At 39.5% G+C, this 15,994-nt stretch overlaps 1 protein-coding gene across 4 annotated transcripts in view; it reads left to right on the top strand.

Annotated features, from left to right (window-relative positions):
* MET (MET proto-oncogene, receptor tyrosine kinase) overlaps positions 1-15,994 on the top strand; it is a 90,524-nt gene that overhangs the window by 71,474 nt on the left and 3,056 nt on the right. For 3 of the 4 annotated variants that reach the window (XM_085307094.1, XM_085307092.1, XM_085307093.1), the window contains exons 12-20: positions 1,796-1,942; positions 3,992-4,148; positions 4,913-5,053; positions 7,284-7,514; positions 9,891-9,971; positions 10,593-10,774; positions 11,309-11,386; positions 12,359-12,468; positions 15,362-15,527. In XM_085307094.1, coding sequence (XP_085163220.1) covers positions 1,796-1,942; positions 3,992-4,148; positions 4,913-5,053; positions 7,284-7,514; positions 9,891-9,971; positions 10,593-10,774; positions 11,309-11,386; positions 12,359-12,468; positions 15,362-15,527 — 1,293 coding nt within the window. The remainder of the gene's footprint in view (positions 1-1,795; positions 1,943-3,991; positions 4,149-4,912; positions 5,054-7,283; positions 7,515-9,890; positions 9,972-10,592; positions 10,775-11,308; positions 11,387-12,358; positions 12,469-15,361; positions 15,528-15,994) is intronic. The other variant, XM_085307095.1, reaches the window with a different exon arrangement.

Here is a 15,994-nt window from a genome sequence, read left to right as displayed (position 1 = left end):
CAAATTACTCTGATCTCTCTATAGTTGTGAGGCAGTGAGTCTATCAGATTACTTTGTGAGAGCTATTCAGACTACTAAGTAGTTACTCCAGCTTGCATGCAAGGGGCACTTCTCAGTAAGTAGAGGGCAATACATACTTTAAAAGAGGAAATATTTTTCCCAGTTCTCATAGTAGTCATTTTCCACCTGTTCTTATAACCCAAGACAAATTCTATTTGTAGAAGACACCACTGAAAGAGTTTTGAAAACATATAATATTAATATGACATATTAATATATGTAAATGTTACTGGTAGTAACTAAAAACTGTGATCCTCACTGTAACTGGTTAAGGTCTAGCTTAGGAAATGCCAGATTTTTTTTTTTCCTCATTGAGGAAGCATCAGTTTGGTAGAGAAACATTTCTAAGGTTTGGTATAGAAGAAGGAGGGAGGCATTCACCCACAGTCTCCTGGACAACATATTTATCCTGGAGATGGCAGGCCCAAATTCGAGCTTTTGGAGATACATGCTTCAGAGGAAAGATTTGACCATGAGTGTCTCTCAGTCTCCAGCAAATCCCTGTACTAATAAGCAATAATAAGTCACTCACGTGCTCTCTGGCCCATTGACTATTTACTTAATATCAAACAGAATGGCTCCAAGAAGAGAGAACAAAGAGYGCAACACGGACTTTGTTGGTCGGAGATTAGAAAACACTCCCCTGGGATGCTCCCCAGGTTTGCTAGGGTTAGAGTAGGACCTTAAACTGACTCTCCCATGTTTTTATGAAAATTTTCCCAGGGCTCAGTTTGATTCTGCAGCAAACCTGAAAAGTATTCCAAAGTAACATTTTTCCCCTCAAAATGGGATTCTTGTTTTCTTTTCAGCACACAAGGCCTCACTGCAGGGTCAGGCATTATGTGTTCTTCTGTCCTCCCTTCTCTTGAAAAACTCCCAGATCCAGTCTACATAAGGAGACTGTGGTAGTGACACCTCCCTCCCCCGCCTCCATCCTCCCTCCTTTCTTTTTCCTCCCGCTTAATATGCCTGCTCTTTCATCTTATCTTTTGCTGGACTGCACACTGCACGCTTCTCAGGGCAGAACCAAAGCTCCTAAGATACCAATGCAGTCCCCAGCACAAATGATCCTGAACTTGGCCTTTGGACTTTACTAACACAATACCAGTAGGAATAATAATTCATCCAAGTCTGCAGTGTGAAGGCAGGTTTTCTGAGTAAGGAGTTCACTTTTAATGCTGTCAACTTTGCGAGGGCTTATTCCTCTTTGATCTGCAGAACATGATTCCTTTTAACAGATTTGTCCATTTTTATGATTACGATTCACTTGTTCTGTTTTGAAAGCTTCACTCCCTCTGCCACAAACACTTGCAAAACAAAATGTTTGAGATGCCTGTATTTTGTGGATAACATAATGACAGTTTTGTATAAACAACAGGGTCGTGTAATCCTTCCTTTCTCGTGCAACTTATGCAAAAATTTAAACAGAATCACAGAATTTATTCCTTGGACATTTACATTTTTAGAAGTGCTTATGGGCTGTGTTAGTGACAGCAAACTTTACTCTTAAATTTTATAATCCCCTTTGACCTTTCTGTCAAACTCCTATTTAAAAGGAGAATTAAAATCCAATGTATTGGCAGAGGAACATAATCTTGTATTATTTCTTGTTTTATTTCACAACTGCTTTTCCATTAAGATAATATTTTCCAAGGTGATAAAAGGACTTTTCTTTAACTTCTAACTTAACTTTTATGAGATGGTTATGTAATATAAAATTGATTTTTTTTTCAAGGGTAATTATATTGATTCAGAAGCTGTTAAAGGAGAGGTGCTAAAAGTTGGAAATAAAAGCTGTGAAAACCTCCTCTTGCAGTCAGAATCAATTCTGTGTACAGTTCCAAGTGATCTGCTGAAATCCAACAGTGAGCTAAATATAGAGGTGAGGTGGCTACTCTGCACTTGTGATATTAATGTGATTTTTAGTATCAATTCCAGGGTCATTATGGAACATACAAACCTTTAATATAAGCCTAATCTTATAGTTTACAGGGATATCTCTATCCCTGTTTGTTTGGGRATTGATGTTCAAAATAATATTGATTATTTAAAAAGAAACTTCATTGTTATGGTGGTTGTTGTTATCTGTCTGTATGGAAAGTTTTTAGAGCCTTAAGCACAAAGCAGGACATAAACAGAAACAAAAAGATAATTCTTAATCCAAAGGCAAGAGGCAACATATGGGGAAGAATGTGAAGTATAATGACTTAGCCTTACTTTGAGCTCACAATTCCTTTTTTCAGCAAAAAAATATCCACTAAGGTCAGTAGGTTCCAATCCTTYCCGTCTATGATCCTCCATTTTTTTTTTTCTGAGATCAGCCACTTAGGACAAATATTTGAGTTTTAATCTCTATTGTTCTAAACGTGGTTTCAGTAGAGTCCTTTGGAATGCTACTGTAGGCTTAAATGGTAGACAGTTTTGATTAACTGATTGATAAAATATGACAGAAGTCGTTCCAAATCTTTACATCTTTTAACATATAAGTATGGAAAACCACAGAGTGTTGAGGATTTGAGGTTTTTTACATTTAAACTAAGAAGTTTGCTGATTACAGACCCTGAGTCATTGAAAACACTGGAAATTTTCCCAGTCATCTAAGTGTGAGTAGGATCAAAGTCCATGTTGTGATTTTCATTCAGATTGTAACCTCTTTGGAGCAGGAATCACCTTTTTGTTCTATGTCTTTCACAACAGTTGTTTCAATAGGATCCTGGGCCGTGAATGGTGATCGTATGTGCTGCTGCAGTCTAAAAAATTAATAATAACTAATTAACTTTATTCATACRATAAATATTATTTTCTTAATTTATGTAAAATAGTATTAATTTACTATAAGAAGTACAAGTTCCATTTCTTGGATACATAACTATAAAATTAGGCATAGCTCTGTACATGTCCTTCTGGCAAATCTGTTTCCCAGATCTATAAATGCATAGTTTCATATAATATCGGTGCAGGTGTTATATTCTATACCTATTCATATTTTTACATATGCAGCTGCGACTGGAACTTTATTGAATCAGCTCTACTATGTGATATTTCCTTAACCTCTGAGAAAGAGATATGTGTGAATGTATTTCATACGGTAGGCGAGAATACAACATAAAGGGGTTAAACAAGGTTTCTGCTTGTTTACTGGCAAGGAGGAGCCTCAGAAATTGAAGTCTGCCCAGCGAGGAAGAAAATTTGCTCTTGTGACGGGCAAATCCATCATTACAGTACCCGAAGGAATGAATTCCACAGAAGGAAGAGAAAAGATGGCCAAAAGCATTCCAGCTGACTGAGCCAGGGCCACGTGACCCCAAAGAGTTTTTCCCTGTTAGCTGCTCGGTGTTTGTTTCCCTGTTGGTTTGGGGAAGGGGGGTTGATATGTTTTGTTTCCTTAAACTGCCGACAAGCTAGCAACTGGCAAGGGACAGGATCACGTGGCCTTGAGAACTAAAATTCAGGCACACTGACAGCAGAAAGGGAGTTTGACGTTACAGCATATTTATGCCAAAAGGACACATATTAAAGACATTTAGGCTATTTTTTTAACCTACATCTCAGCCCTTTATTCACAGCCCCACAGATTTGCTTGCACCATTTGAGTAAAAGCATGAATTTAGTCTTTGGAATTAGCATCTGGTAGCAGTGGGACCCTGGTTCTGTGTGCGAGTATGTGCTGCGTGCATGGTGTAGCGTGTGTGTAGCTGTGTCACTACCAGAGCTCTTGAAAGCATGTAATAACCATACGAAGGTAGATCCGATTTCACATACAGCAATATAATCATTGCTGCACTCCAAGTTTCTTCTCTCAGTGGAGCATCTTGAAATCAAGATTTAGTTCATATGGGACATTTCCAGCTCATACTTTAGTGCTAATAGTGCAACTCTTACCTGCCTTTTCAAACCTTCACAATATCTATTTTTTCTTTATTTTTTTCAGTGGAAGCAAGAAGTTTTGTCAACAGTCATTGGAAAAGTCCTAATTCGTCAAGATCAGAATTTCACTGGACTGATTGCTGGAGTCATTTCAACATCAGTTTTAATTTTGATCTGTTTGGTGTTTTTCCTCTGGAGGAGGAGGAAGAAGCAAATCAAAGGTCCATCATAGACAATTCTGTCAAATAATTTAGTTGTTATAGCCTATATTTTAACAATTTATATGAATTTATACTGTGCTAAAATTCCATGCAATGCCCTTCTGTAACCTCTCAGCAGAAGTTTCACAATCTGGTACAATTTTTGGTTGCATTTCAGCCTCTGGCTGCTGCCTGAGTTGGGTGAAGGGCCTCAGTATGCCTAAATGAGAAAGATGTACGAGCTATTAGAGAAACTTAATAACTTCTCTTCCCCAATCAGCCTTGGAAGAGGGAACAAGTAAATGATAAGCATACTTCAGCTTCATCGAGTTGCCTCGAAGTCCTTTGGGCTGTATCTGGACTGTGGAAGACACAGAGCCCTGTGATACCCCTGTCTCCTGTTCGCTCAAACCAGGGCGTGCTCCCTCTAACCAGACGTGGGTTTTCTTCCTGTGGAAACCACACACCAAGCAAGGGGGAAGGAGGAGAGGAACTAGCATAAAACCAGGTCTTTTATGATGTGGTGTCATGATCAGGTCATCACCGCGGCTCCAGAAGCTTCAAAGCTCTCTTGTGTCTTCCAGCATAGCCATAGCCCAGAAGCTATGGTTAGGGCTTTAACATGAGTTACAGGAAGTCTGGTGCTGCTCAAATTGCTAAAGCTCAGCTCTTGCACATGTCTGTCTGAGCAGCTCCCCAACCCTTTCCCCAGCAGAGCAGAAAAGCCTAACTTAAATGGATGCCACAGGAGAGTTTCCCAATATTTCTTTGTCGTCCCTCTTCAGATCTGGGAAGTGATCTGGTGCGCTATGACGGCAGAGTACACACTCCTCATCTGGACAGGCTGGTGAGCGCCAGGAGTGTAAGTCCAACGACAGAAATGGTTTCAAGTGAATCCGTAGACTACCGATCAACTTTTCTAGAAGGTTAGTCTCTTTTATGAATCTACGCAGACGATGCCTTTTTAAACATCCTGCTTTTCAGATGACTTCGATAGTAGCTACTTCGTCTAAAATCCTAACTTCAATTTTTTATCTGATCTATCCGTGTGTCTGTTGTTTAGGACACTCGTGCTCAGAGAACTGAGCTTCACAGCTGCTCCCCAAGGTTAAGGTGCAAAGGATTTTATTTTTGCTGTGTTTCCATTGGAGGAATATAGTAAAACATTATTAGTATTATCACTGTAAAAACTTACTGAAAGTGTATCTATAACAATTACTATTCTCCGCACTTAATTAGGAGCTGCTGGATATTGGGATTTTGTGTTATCATCAGGTCCATACTATGAGCAAATCCAGTCTGCAAACATGATTTTAAGGATGACATCAAGTGGCTCCAGGTTTAGTGTGTCTCTGTGACTTCATATGTAGTCATCATAAATCCATTCTGTCAGCCCTACATGGGAAATGGAGTTCTGTAAACTGATACTCTTTTTTCTGTTCATGCATCTCTTATAAACCCAGCAAAGTGGCATCTTGTATGACCCAGAAATGTTCATTTAAAAAATTAAACTAAGAGGACTGTGAAAACTGTCACAGTTCGGTTGAGGTTCACATGTCCTGGGAGACCAGGCTCAGAAAACACATTGTTTCACTTCCAGGTCTTTGAGCATGAGGGAAGAATATTTTTATGTTGAATACATTTGTATGCCTTACAACACCATTTTTCTTAGTCTTGGTATGGGTATAGTCTGTACTATTTCAGGTGCTGTTGTATGCAACTTAATAGAAACCACCCAAATTAGGCCAGTTTCCTTTATGATTCTTTAATTGCAGCAGTCAGATTGCACAGGATGTTCCTTGATTGAAGGATTCCCAATGGAAAAGGGAAGCCTGTGCCAGCGATTAGAAGGGAAAGCGGTTGAGGAGTTGCAACAGAGACAAAACTATGCAAAATCCTTAGTGGAGGGTAAATCTCCTGTGATGCTGAGATCACCATACACTGCCAAAGCACAGCAGAGAATGCACCAGAGAAGTAGATTCATTCACTAAATATCCCTGTATGAACATTCAGTTTAATTACTGTAAAAGAACAAAATGATAGAAACATTGGAAAACATGTGAGCTTACATGTAGCTGCCATAAAAAGTGTTTTTCAAGCCTGGCTAGAGTATTTTACCATGCTTATTAAATAGATATTTGCCTTTGGTAACATAAATACAGCTTTGTAAATGGAAGAGTGTATATTTTTGCCCTACATAGAGCAGCTCTGAGTTATTCTCAGCACCTGGAGCGATAACAATAACGTTATATGAAAACTTCACAGGTTTTATACATAAATATATAAAGCATGTCTGTGCAACAACTCTCTGATAAAATATCTGATCATTTCTGTTGTTAAATTTCTCTCCCCTCTTTTTTTGCTCTTGAGCAAAATTCTGCTCATTGACTCCACTGGAATGATCGCAGATTAAAATTGTTATAATAAAAATTTAGCTCCTTATATCACTGAAAATATTAGAAAAAGCTTTTAAATAAAAGCAATTTAAAATACCTAAACAATATGGTGTTGACAAAAATTATTTTCTCACATAAATACTCCTTGCTTCACAGAAACATTTTAATTTCTGTTATTTTAAATTAGCTGGCTCACGTTATTTTCATGTGCTGCACCAACTGTATTATCTTCAGCAGTTGCAGGATATGAATCACCTCTAGGCATTTCCCTGGTTGAATATTTACCATTGGATAAATATAGCTAGTCAACAGCAGTTTGGAAACCTTCATGAAATGTAAGGTTCCCTACCAAATTAGAACCTGAAAATAATAAAAGTTTCATATATGTAATTGTTTGCTACTTCCTCCTCTCATTTTGCTGTCATTTTCCATTTTACTCTTGATACTCTTAATCACTAGAAATCCCATAAACTACACTTGGCAGGAAGCATCAAGGCCTCCTTCCATCTCCTCAGAAAAGCCATTTTTTTGCCACTTACTTCAGGGCTGAGACTAGCATAAATTTCTAGTGACATGGTTTTCCTGGAGTTTGGCAGATTAGCAATGCGTATTTTCATTTTTCCTTTGTGACAGAAACTCCTGCAAAGCCAAGCCACTCCCAAACTGATAAACTCAAACCCTCGCTCACCAATAAAATAAATCTCTCTGTTTTCCAAGGAGAAGTCTGAAAGGATTATAACAGTTTCTGTTCATCTTGCAGACCAGTTTCCAAGCATGTCTCAGAATGGCTCGTGCAGACCGGCGCAGTACCCTCATTCTGACCTCTCCCCAATTCTGTCCAGTGGGGACTCAGATTTAGCCAGTCCACTGCTCCAAACTAATGTCCACATTGATATCAGTGCCTTAAATCCAGACCTGGTCAAAGAAGTCCAGCATGTGGTTATYGGTGCTGACAGCCTGATCGTGCACTTCAGCGAAGTAATAGGACGAGGTGGGTACCAGGATTCTTACCTAGCAAACTGGTGTTCTTTTTGTACAGCTATTCATACATGAACAGTCCAAATATGGTGGCTATGTGCAGGTTTCTCGAGCTTTTTACCTCTTTCAATCCTGCATCACCTCCACCAAATCAAGGGGAGAGTAAAGGGCACATGGCCTTCTAATTCTGTTCAAGGGTTGAGTTGGAGACGACAGTAGAGAAGGGAAGGAGTCTGCCATTCCTCTGAACCTAGAGACCTATTGGTCCCCCTCAGCTGCCTTACTCCTATTTCATAGTCGTGTGGGTCACAGGAGAGGGCAGCCGGGGCTGCAGGAGGCTGGAGAGTAGCAGGGAGACTGCAGCAGAGCATCACAGGAGCTTGAGACACAGGCCTGCGTGGCAGAGGATGCTGAGGTGGAGACCTGATGATCTTACACTCTATGCATGAGAACTGGAAGGAGTACTACTGAAACCTCCGGCAGTCACCGGCCACACTCAGTAGAAGTCAACAGCTGAAATGCAGGTGCCCAGTTCAGCTCTGCAGGTTCCTCCTGTGCTGCTTTCCCCTACTCCTAGATCAGGAATTTCCTTCACTGCTTGCTTCTTCACACCAAAAGCTCTCTGGTTCCTCTTCTTCCTCTCTCCAGCTCAAGAATAGTGCACTGTGTAACTCCTAATTCTCTTCCCTTTACTGTTGTCCCTGGTATAGCAAGTCCCCTATTTTCCTGACCTTCTCCCATCATCCTTATTTCTTTACCTCTCCTTCAGCAGGTTCCCTCCACCTCTCACAACTCAAACCAGTATTTCCGTCAGTGGCATTTTCTAAAAGCTATACTAAGAACCTATCAGCAATTGAAGTGGAAACAGTGGATTTTCAGTACTTCTACAGATCACATAGAAGAGGTCTTCTGTTGAATAACAGAAAACTGATAAAAATTGGCTATAAATGATATTCCTAATGTCTTTTCTGCAGGAAAATAGCCACAAATCAAATAAACAGTCAGTGTTTCCCATCCATGTATTACACTTCATCATCCCTGAAGTAAGGGTGGGCCTTTTTCTTTTCTTTCTTGTTTCAGAGAAGGCCAAGCAAGTCTCTTTTTTAAGTGTTGAAAAATATGAAGAATGACACCAATATAATTAACCTTTGATAATTTTCTCCTAGAATCTAGAAATGAGCCAAAATCAAAAATATTTCAGACACACCCGATTTAGGATTTGTGCCCAGGTTCTAAACGATCTGTGGTCTGAAGGGATTTTAGCTGCTTTTATAAAACAAACATTGTGTTAATTTTACCCCAAGCCAAAATCAAAGCCAACTGGGCTCTGACCAGCGCTTATAACTGGAACCTAAGTAGAATTATTGAAATAGTCTTGTTCTCTATACTGAGCTCATACTTGACAAAATTATTTTGCTTTCTAACTGCAATAATAAGAAAGAGCCCAGTAAATTATGCATTTGTGAAGGAAATCAGCATTTTATGTAAAYAATTTGATCTGGATAATTTAATGCCTGTACCTGGAGCTCAAATTTCTCTATTTTTCCCAGACACGTCAAGGTAAGCTCTAATATGGGATTTCCCCACTCAATAAACTACCCCATTTCCTTGACAGAAAAGCACAAGATCACTAAGGATTTCTGTGTCCCTGACAGTTTATTTCACTACTTAGACTATCATCAAGAAGGCAAGTTGTGCTCATCATTTTTAGTGATATTTCCCACTAGAAAATAGGCCATAGCAGAGACCATAGACTCACTGAGACCACAGACTGCCTCCTAGTGATGTGGTCAATCTGTGATCAGCAAGAGCGATTCCCAAACTTTTAGGTCCAACATGCCACTTTTAACCCCCAACACTTTCCATGGTATGGCAAGGAAGACCATAAGCCCRCAGTGACCTCCTTGTTCTGCATTCAACTGAAGACACATGAAGGCTGTGCAGTTCTGAGGACCACGTAGCAGAGGCTTGGGATCCACCRGTCCAGTAGTCACAATCAGTGACTTTTAACTACTCCCTTGGGCCTTCCTGTGCTCTCCTGTGACATATATCCGACAGGAATGTATGGTGGGAARGGGCTGATATGTTTTTTTGTGTTCAAGTCATTATAAGAATATGAAGCAGTTGTGGTGCCAGCATTGTCATTATTTATACTCTCTATCTAGGTCAGGAAATATCAGTTAAGCTGCAAATAGAGTTTTCATTTTACGTAATGATGGTTTTATGTAATTCTGCTTTTATGTGTTAATTATAAAGTATACTTGCAAGTGTTGAGAATTGGACAGAAATGGAGTGTGATCACTTTGTTAAAGCATAATCATTCCACAGTGGAAAATACCAGAAAGCTAATTTTACTCATTAAAGTTAATCTTGCTCATTTTTTACACAGGACATTTTGGGTGTGTGTACCATGGGACACTGCTGGATAACGATGGCAGGAAAATTCATTGTGCTGTGAAGTCACTGAATAGTGAGTTACATGTTTAATAGTGAAACATTACCGTAACTCCGAAGATAACCAGAGTGCCAAATTAATTACAGTGAAGTGTACTTTCATAAATAAAAATTCATAGTTGTACCTGGATCAGATTTATCCCTGGAGCAATTCCAATGACCTTAGATTACCATGAGGCATTAGTATATATTTGTTCATCAAATGAAATGCTTATGTCTTCTTTCTACAAAGAAAGTGATAGAAGAAAATGAGGGGAAGGCAGCATCATTTCCTGTTCTACTGACTATTTAAGATTTATTTTTTGTAAGTTGAATTGCTAAACAGCAGGCAAAGCTGCGGAAAAAGCAGGAATATACTACACCAAAATTTATTCAAGTCTCTACTCAAGTGTTGCTTTTCTATTCTAAATCATTTATACTAAGAAAAGGAGAAATGGAATTAACATTACTAACAGTGTATTTGAAAGAAATTGAAAGAAAACCTATGCACATACCCTCACTGTAATCTGGGAGGTGGGGAATATGTTTGTAGTTTAGCATTACCAGTTCTGCTTTGCTATGATTTGCTGTAAAGAAATGAACTGTAGTTTGATTTATTTTTTTTTATTTTACTTCATTTTATTATTGGATTTCTCAGGGATTACAGACCTGGAAGAAGTAGCTCAGTTTCTGAAAGAAGGAATAATCATGAAAGATTTCACTCATCCCAATGTCCTGTCGCTCCTGGGAATCTGCTTGCCCAATGAAGGATCACCCTTAGTCATCCTTCCATACATGAAACATGGCGATCTTCGAAACTTCATTAGGAATGAGACACATGTAAGTACACAGTGAGGTCTACCAAACGGTAATGTAAATCTAGCCACTCCCTGTTCCAACACCACAGGTTATAAACTCTCATAATTGCATTACATATATAACTTGTTGCTTTTAGTCTACCTTAACCTTGGGCACTCGCTAGGTTGGCACTGAGCCAGACCACAGCGCTGCCACTCCTTCCCTTCCCCCTCCAAATTCCTTTCTAGAATGTTTCCCAGAAATTATCAGCAATAAGTATTTCTCATCTCTCATCCATAAGCCTCTTTATAAACAAATGTGTTTATTAGATTTAAGTCAAAGGGCCCAACCATCTGCTGGTGAAACTGGCATCTCTCTGTTGACTTCAGTGCAGCTGTGCCAGTCATCACCATCTGCTATTCTATCTCAATACATTGCCTAGATAAGAGATCTTCATGTCCAGATAAATACTGTTACAACTCCTATTACTATCAATATTTTTCTTATCATCTTAACAAAGAAAAACAACAATTGCTGTACAAATTATGAGTACTGTCCTATCCATGGTTTTCCCAGATTTCAGTAAAAGACGACAGATTTCTCAGCTGTGCTTCACTGCTTCTCCCAAGAGTGAGACCACAAGTCTTGCCTCAGGTAGCTGCTCTCGCCCATTTTATAGTATAGACTTTCACCCATTTTGCAGTGCTGTGATAAAGGGACTTGTGAGTCACTGGGATTTGGCTCCTATCTCCATGGCACTCAGCAGTGGGCAGTAAAGCAGAAACAAAAGCTATGCATGTGTTCTGATAAATCGTTGGGGGAGTTAAACTTTTTGAGGTAGGGAGCTTTTCTGTTTGTTCCACTCCACAAGTACCAAGGACCTTGTCTGTGACTAGTGCCCATGGGCGTTCCTCAAATAAACAGAATAATAACCCCAGCTGAACAGGATTGTTTCACGGAAAAAAATAAAAGTGATACGGAGCAATATTAACCGCACAAAAATCTGTGGGACTTTACTATTACTTAATAGGTCGTGCTGCTAGATAAAAGAGTTACAGGTTTATATTTATAGTAAAGATTTTCAGTAAGTTCTCACCAGTGCCTTGAAGGCAAAACATTTACCAACCTCTGCGGAAAATCTCCCTTCTGGTAAATGCTAAGGTCTCATTTGTCTTTTCCATGCCATAATACTGATAATAGCTTTTACTTGTTGTGCTTCAAAGAAGATTTCTTTCTTTCTTGGCCATTTCTAGCTAATGAGTTCCAACTACGTAGTTAGCATCTTCTGTTGACTTAAATACCATTACTCTAAATTCACAAATGTGAATTTTGCATATCAGCTGTGATGATGATGAGATTCCGACATACTGTTCCACCTCCTAGCCTAGTTCATGCCGATTAGGTTGCAAACTCCACCATTCTGGAGTCTATTAGTTTTATTGGTTCTTACAGTGTGTTTCCTTATTGGAGGTAAGAACTTGACCTAAACTTATGSCGGTTTTATTATGAGTCTTGATCATTCTGGTGGCAAGACAGCTGGGTCAAAAGCTGAAAATCATGGCAAAAAAATGACAGTCTGCATTCACTGTATCACTATAAAGTATTACAAATACTTATATTTTACAGAACCCAACAGTAAAAGATTTAATTGGATTTGGCCTTCAAGTCGCAAAAGGGATGAAATACCTTGCAAGCAAAAAGTTTGTCCATAGAGACTTGGCAGCAAGAAACTGTATGTAAGTACACAAATCTAATTCCAGCCAGATTATCACATTCTTTTGTGTAAGACAGTAAACTGAGGTGAATGTAAGCTTCCAGAGTACTCTTTTTTACTCAAGAAAGTTTTTTTTTAATTGTTCAACAATTATACTGATGAGCTACTCATCTTGCTAAAGGCTCACTTCTTACACATAAGCTTTGCTAAGTGTGGGAAATAATAACAGATGAGGTGAAAGTATAGGCTCTCGAAATCATTAGTTAGAGAATTTAAGTGGAATCTCCTAAGGGAGGTAAAAGTGGCATTGTCTCGGCTTGCTGTGCTTTCCACCCAGCCTCCTCCGAAGCTGCACGTCTCGGCTGCTGCACCTAGCAGTGGGGAGGGGAACACAGAGGAACTGTGTGGGAAAAATGGGAATGCAAAGAAATAACGAGACCTCCTGACAGTAATCTTCTGTTACATGAATAGGAGCTTAGTTTGACTCAGTTCTGCACAAAAGTTTAACGTTAAACACTAGGAGCATGCAAAGAATCTGACTAGTGTGTGTGTGGCCAGACAGTCCAGTTCACACACAGAATTATTGATACAGTATTCTCATACTACTATGCTGATTCATCACCTATGATGTTGTGAGTTAATGAGATTCAGTATTAAATGTTAGAGCTTGTATTTAGCATGTGATAATTTGGAACTCTGTTTGCAAGAAGGTTATTCACTTGTGATACTAGAAATTTTGTCTGCATTTTCTTTTTCAAACTCTGCACACTCGTGCAGTTCCACAGACTCTATGGAACATTTTCTTGCAGCTGCTGTTTTTTTAAGGGAGGAAAAAAATAACAAGCAACATAATTTTCAGATTTCCTAAGAACAAAGGAATTGGGTTACTGGACAGAAGTCCTGGATCACTTGATCCAAGTCCAAGCAGTGACCACAAGACACTTCCATCTGGCCTACCATCTTTTCTTTGGAGAAGGGGGAAACAGCTATCGGGAGATCTTACATTGCCTTAGCAACTGAATGGCTGCTTTTGTACTTCTACATGGCCTAGCATTTCAGAGCCTGGATAATTGCTGCCATGTGAGAGGAAGGTATAGGACTGAAGGCACACACTCCTCAGTGGCCATGCACAGTCCAAGATGCAGAACCACAAACCCTGCCACATCGATGATGTCCATCAGAAAGGAAACCAGGATGCAGAGACAGAGCTCATGAACTCTTGACTCTATTCCATTATCCTGGAAGAGGTGCAGGGAATAGTTATGGGATAAACTGCTTCCTGTTGACCCATAAAATTTCCCTCCTACTCCCTTCATTAATATTAGCTTAGTTATTAAATTGGTAAATGAACCAAATGATTGCACCGTCATTCAGAGGGTCCTCAACAGGTTGGAGAAACAGGCAGACGGAAACATCATAACATTCAACAAAGGGAAAGGCCAAGTCCTTGGTACCTGGGTACAGATGAACCTGTGCACCAGTATAGACTGGTGCCAACCAACTGGAATGTGACTTTGTAGAGAAGGACCTAGGGGTCCTGGTGGACAACAACTTGAATATGAGCCAGCAATGTGCCGTTGCAGTAAAGGTGGCCAACAGCCTCCTGGGCTGCACCAGAAATAGTATTGCCAGTGGAGGGAGGGAGGGGATCCTTCCCCTCTCCTCAGCACTGGGGASGCCGCAGCTGGAGTGTCAGGCCCAGGGCTGGACTTTGCAGGACAAGAGAGACATGAACCTGCTGGAGCACATGCAGCGAAGGACAACGAAGATAATTAGGTGCTTGGAGCACCTGCCCTGCGCAGAAAGTCTGTGAGAGCTGGGCCTGCTCAGCCTGGAGAAGAAAAGACTCTAGAGGGATTGTATCAGTGTGTATAAATATCTGATGGGGGAAGTGAGGAAGATGTATCCAGATTCTTTTCAGTTGTGCCAAATGACAGGATAAGAGGCAACGAGCACAAATTGAAATACAAGAAATTCCATTTAAACAAAAGAAAAAAAGATTTTACTATGATCAAACATTGGAACATGTTGCCAGAGAGGTTGTGGACTCTTCATCCTTGGAGATACTCAAAACCCAGCTGGACACGCCCAGAGAAACCTGCTCTTGCTGACCCTGTTTTGAGCTGGAGGTTGGACAAGGTGATCTCCARAAGTCCCTGCCAATCTAAATCATTCTGTGATTCTGTATATAAGCCCAAAGCAGTTATATGCTGAGCCTATGTCTCTATGTAAAATGGAGGGTAGTCTTAAGTATGCCAAGACTTATACTCTGTCTATTTTCTGCCAGTGATATTGCTTATTAATAGAAAGCCTGAGCTTAGTTAGAAGAGCAAAGCTAGGGAGATCTTCTGGTGTGTTTGAGCTGTAACCAGATCAGAATTCTTACGCCTTCCCAACCTTTCCCAGTACCTATTTCACTATGGACATCCAACACATCCTTCGGAGACTAAAAGTTATTAGATATGGGCAATCACTGAGATAATGAGGGGTGCTTCCTTATCCAAATTGAGAGCAAGTAGGAAAGTGATACCTGGATTTGAAAATAGAAATGAGAGGTTTCTAAGGATAAGGAAGAAGAAACAGCTGTGGAAGAAATGATGTGGCTCTCAGTATCAAGATATATAGGCTGTTAACAAAGATCTTTTTCCACAGAGCTGTTGTTTTAAAAGAGGTGTAATTTGAACTGTATTATCAAAACAATATCAGTAATTTCCTGAGTTATTCACTGTGTTAAATGGGTATCAAATATACTGTGTTGCACTTTCTCATTTACTATGGCATTAGTTAATAGATGCAAGATAAAGAACTGCCTTCCAAAGTCATAGTCTCAAAAATGCAAGTCACTCATTATAAGCCACCATCATCGTAAATCCAGTCTGCTCAGCTACAGATAATATTTTTTGTTCTTTCTGTAGGTTGGATGAAAAATTTACTGTCAAGGTTGCTGATTTTGGTCTTGCTAGAGATGTCTATGATAAAGAATACTACAGTGTGCACAATAAAACAGGAGCTAAACTGCCAGTGAAATGGATGGCTTTAGAAAGTTTACAAACTCAGAAGTTCACAACAAAGTCAGATGTGGTAATGTACAAACATATTTGTATCATCTGTTAATTTCTCTCATATTGCCAAAGGCATCTTTCTAGCGTTTGATAAATGGACTAATTCCAAACCAAAACTTGTGTTTGAATCTAACTTTAGTTCACATAAGAATGGGAGACTGGTTTTGTATCTAGAAAGGGTATTTGTCCCAATCACAAAGCAGCAGAAGTTGACCTGATTGCCTGTTACTGCTTGGGAAAAAAACAGGAATTTAATCCCACTCCAAGGAGAAAGAAGGACACTCCAAAAATCCAGGTTGGAGCTGAACTCTGCGATAGGAGGGGCTCCAGAAAGCTTGACAGAACAGGTTAACTTTGATACCCTTAAAATTTAATAGGTCTCAAAAAGACTTTATTTGCTTTATAAATACTTACTGACTGCCTACAGCAATCTAAATATTACCTGGCCATTTATGAAGAAAAAAATTATAAACTGAAGTCATTAGT

This window comes from Rhea americana, unplaced genomic scaffold (assembly GCF_003343005.1).
Source record: "Rhea americana isolate MKP2758 unplaced genomic scaffold, rheAme1 scaffold_252, whole genome shotgun sequence".
Taxonomy (NCBI): domain Eukaryota; kingdom Metazoa; phylum Chordata; class Aves; order Rheiformes; family Rheidae; genus Rhea; species Rhea americana.
This window is presented reverse-complemented; position numbering and strand designations above follow the sequence as displayed.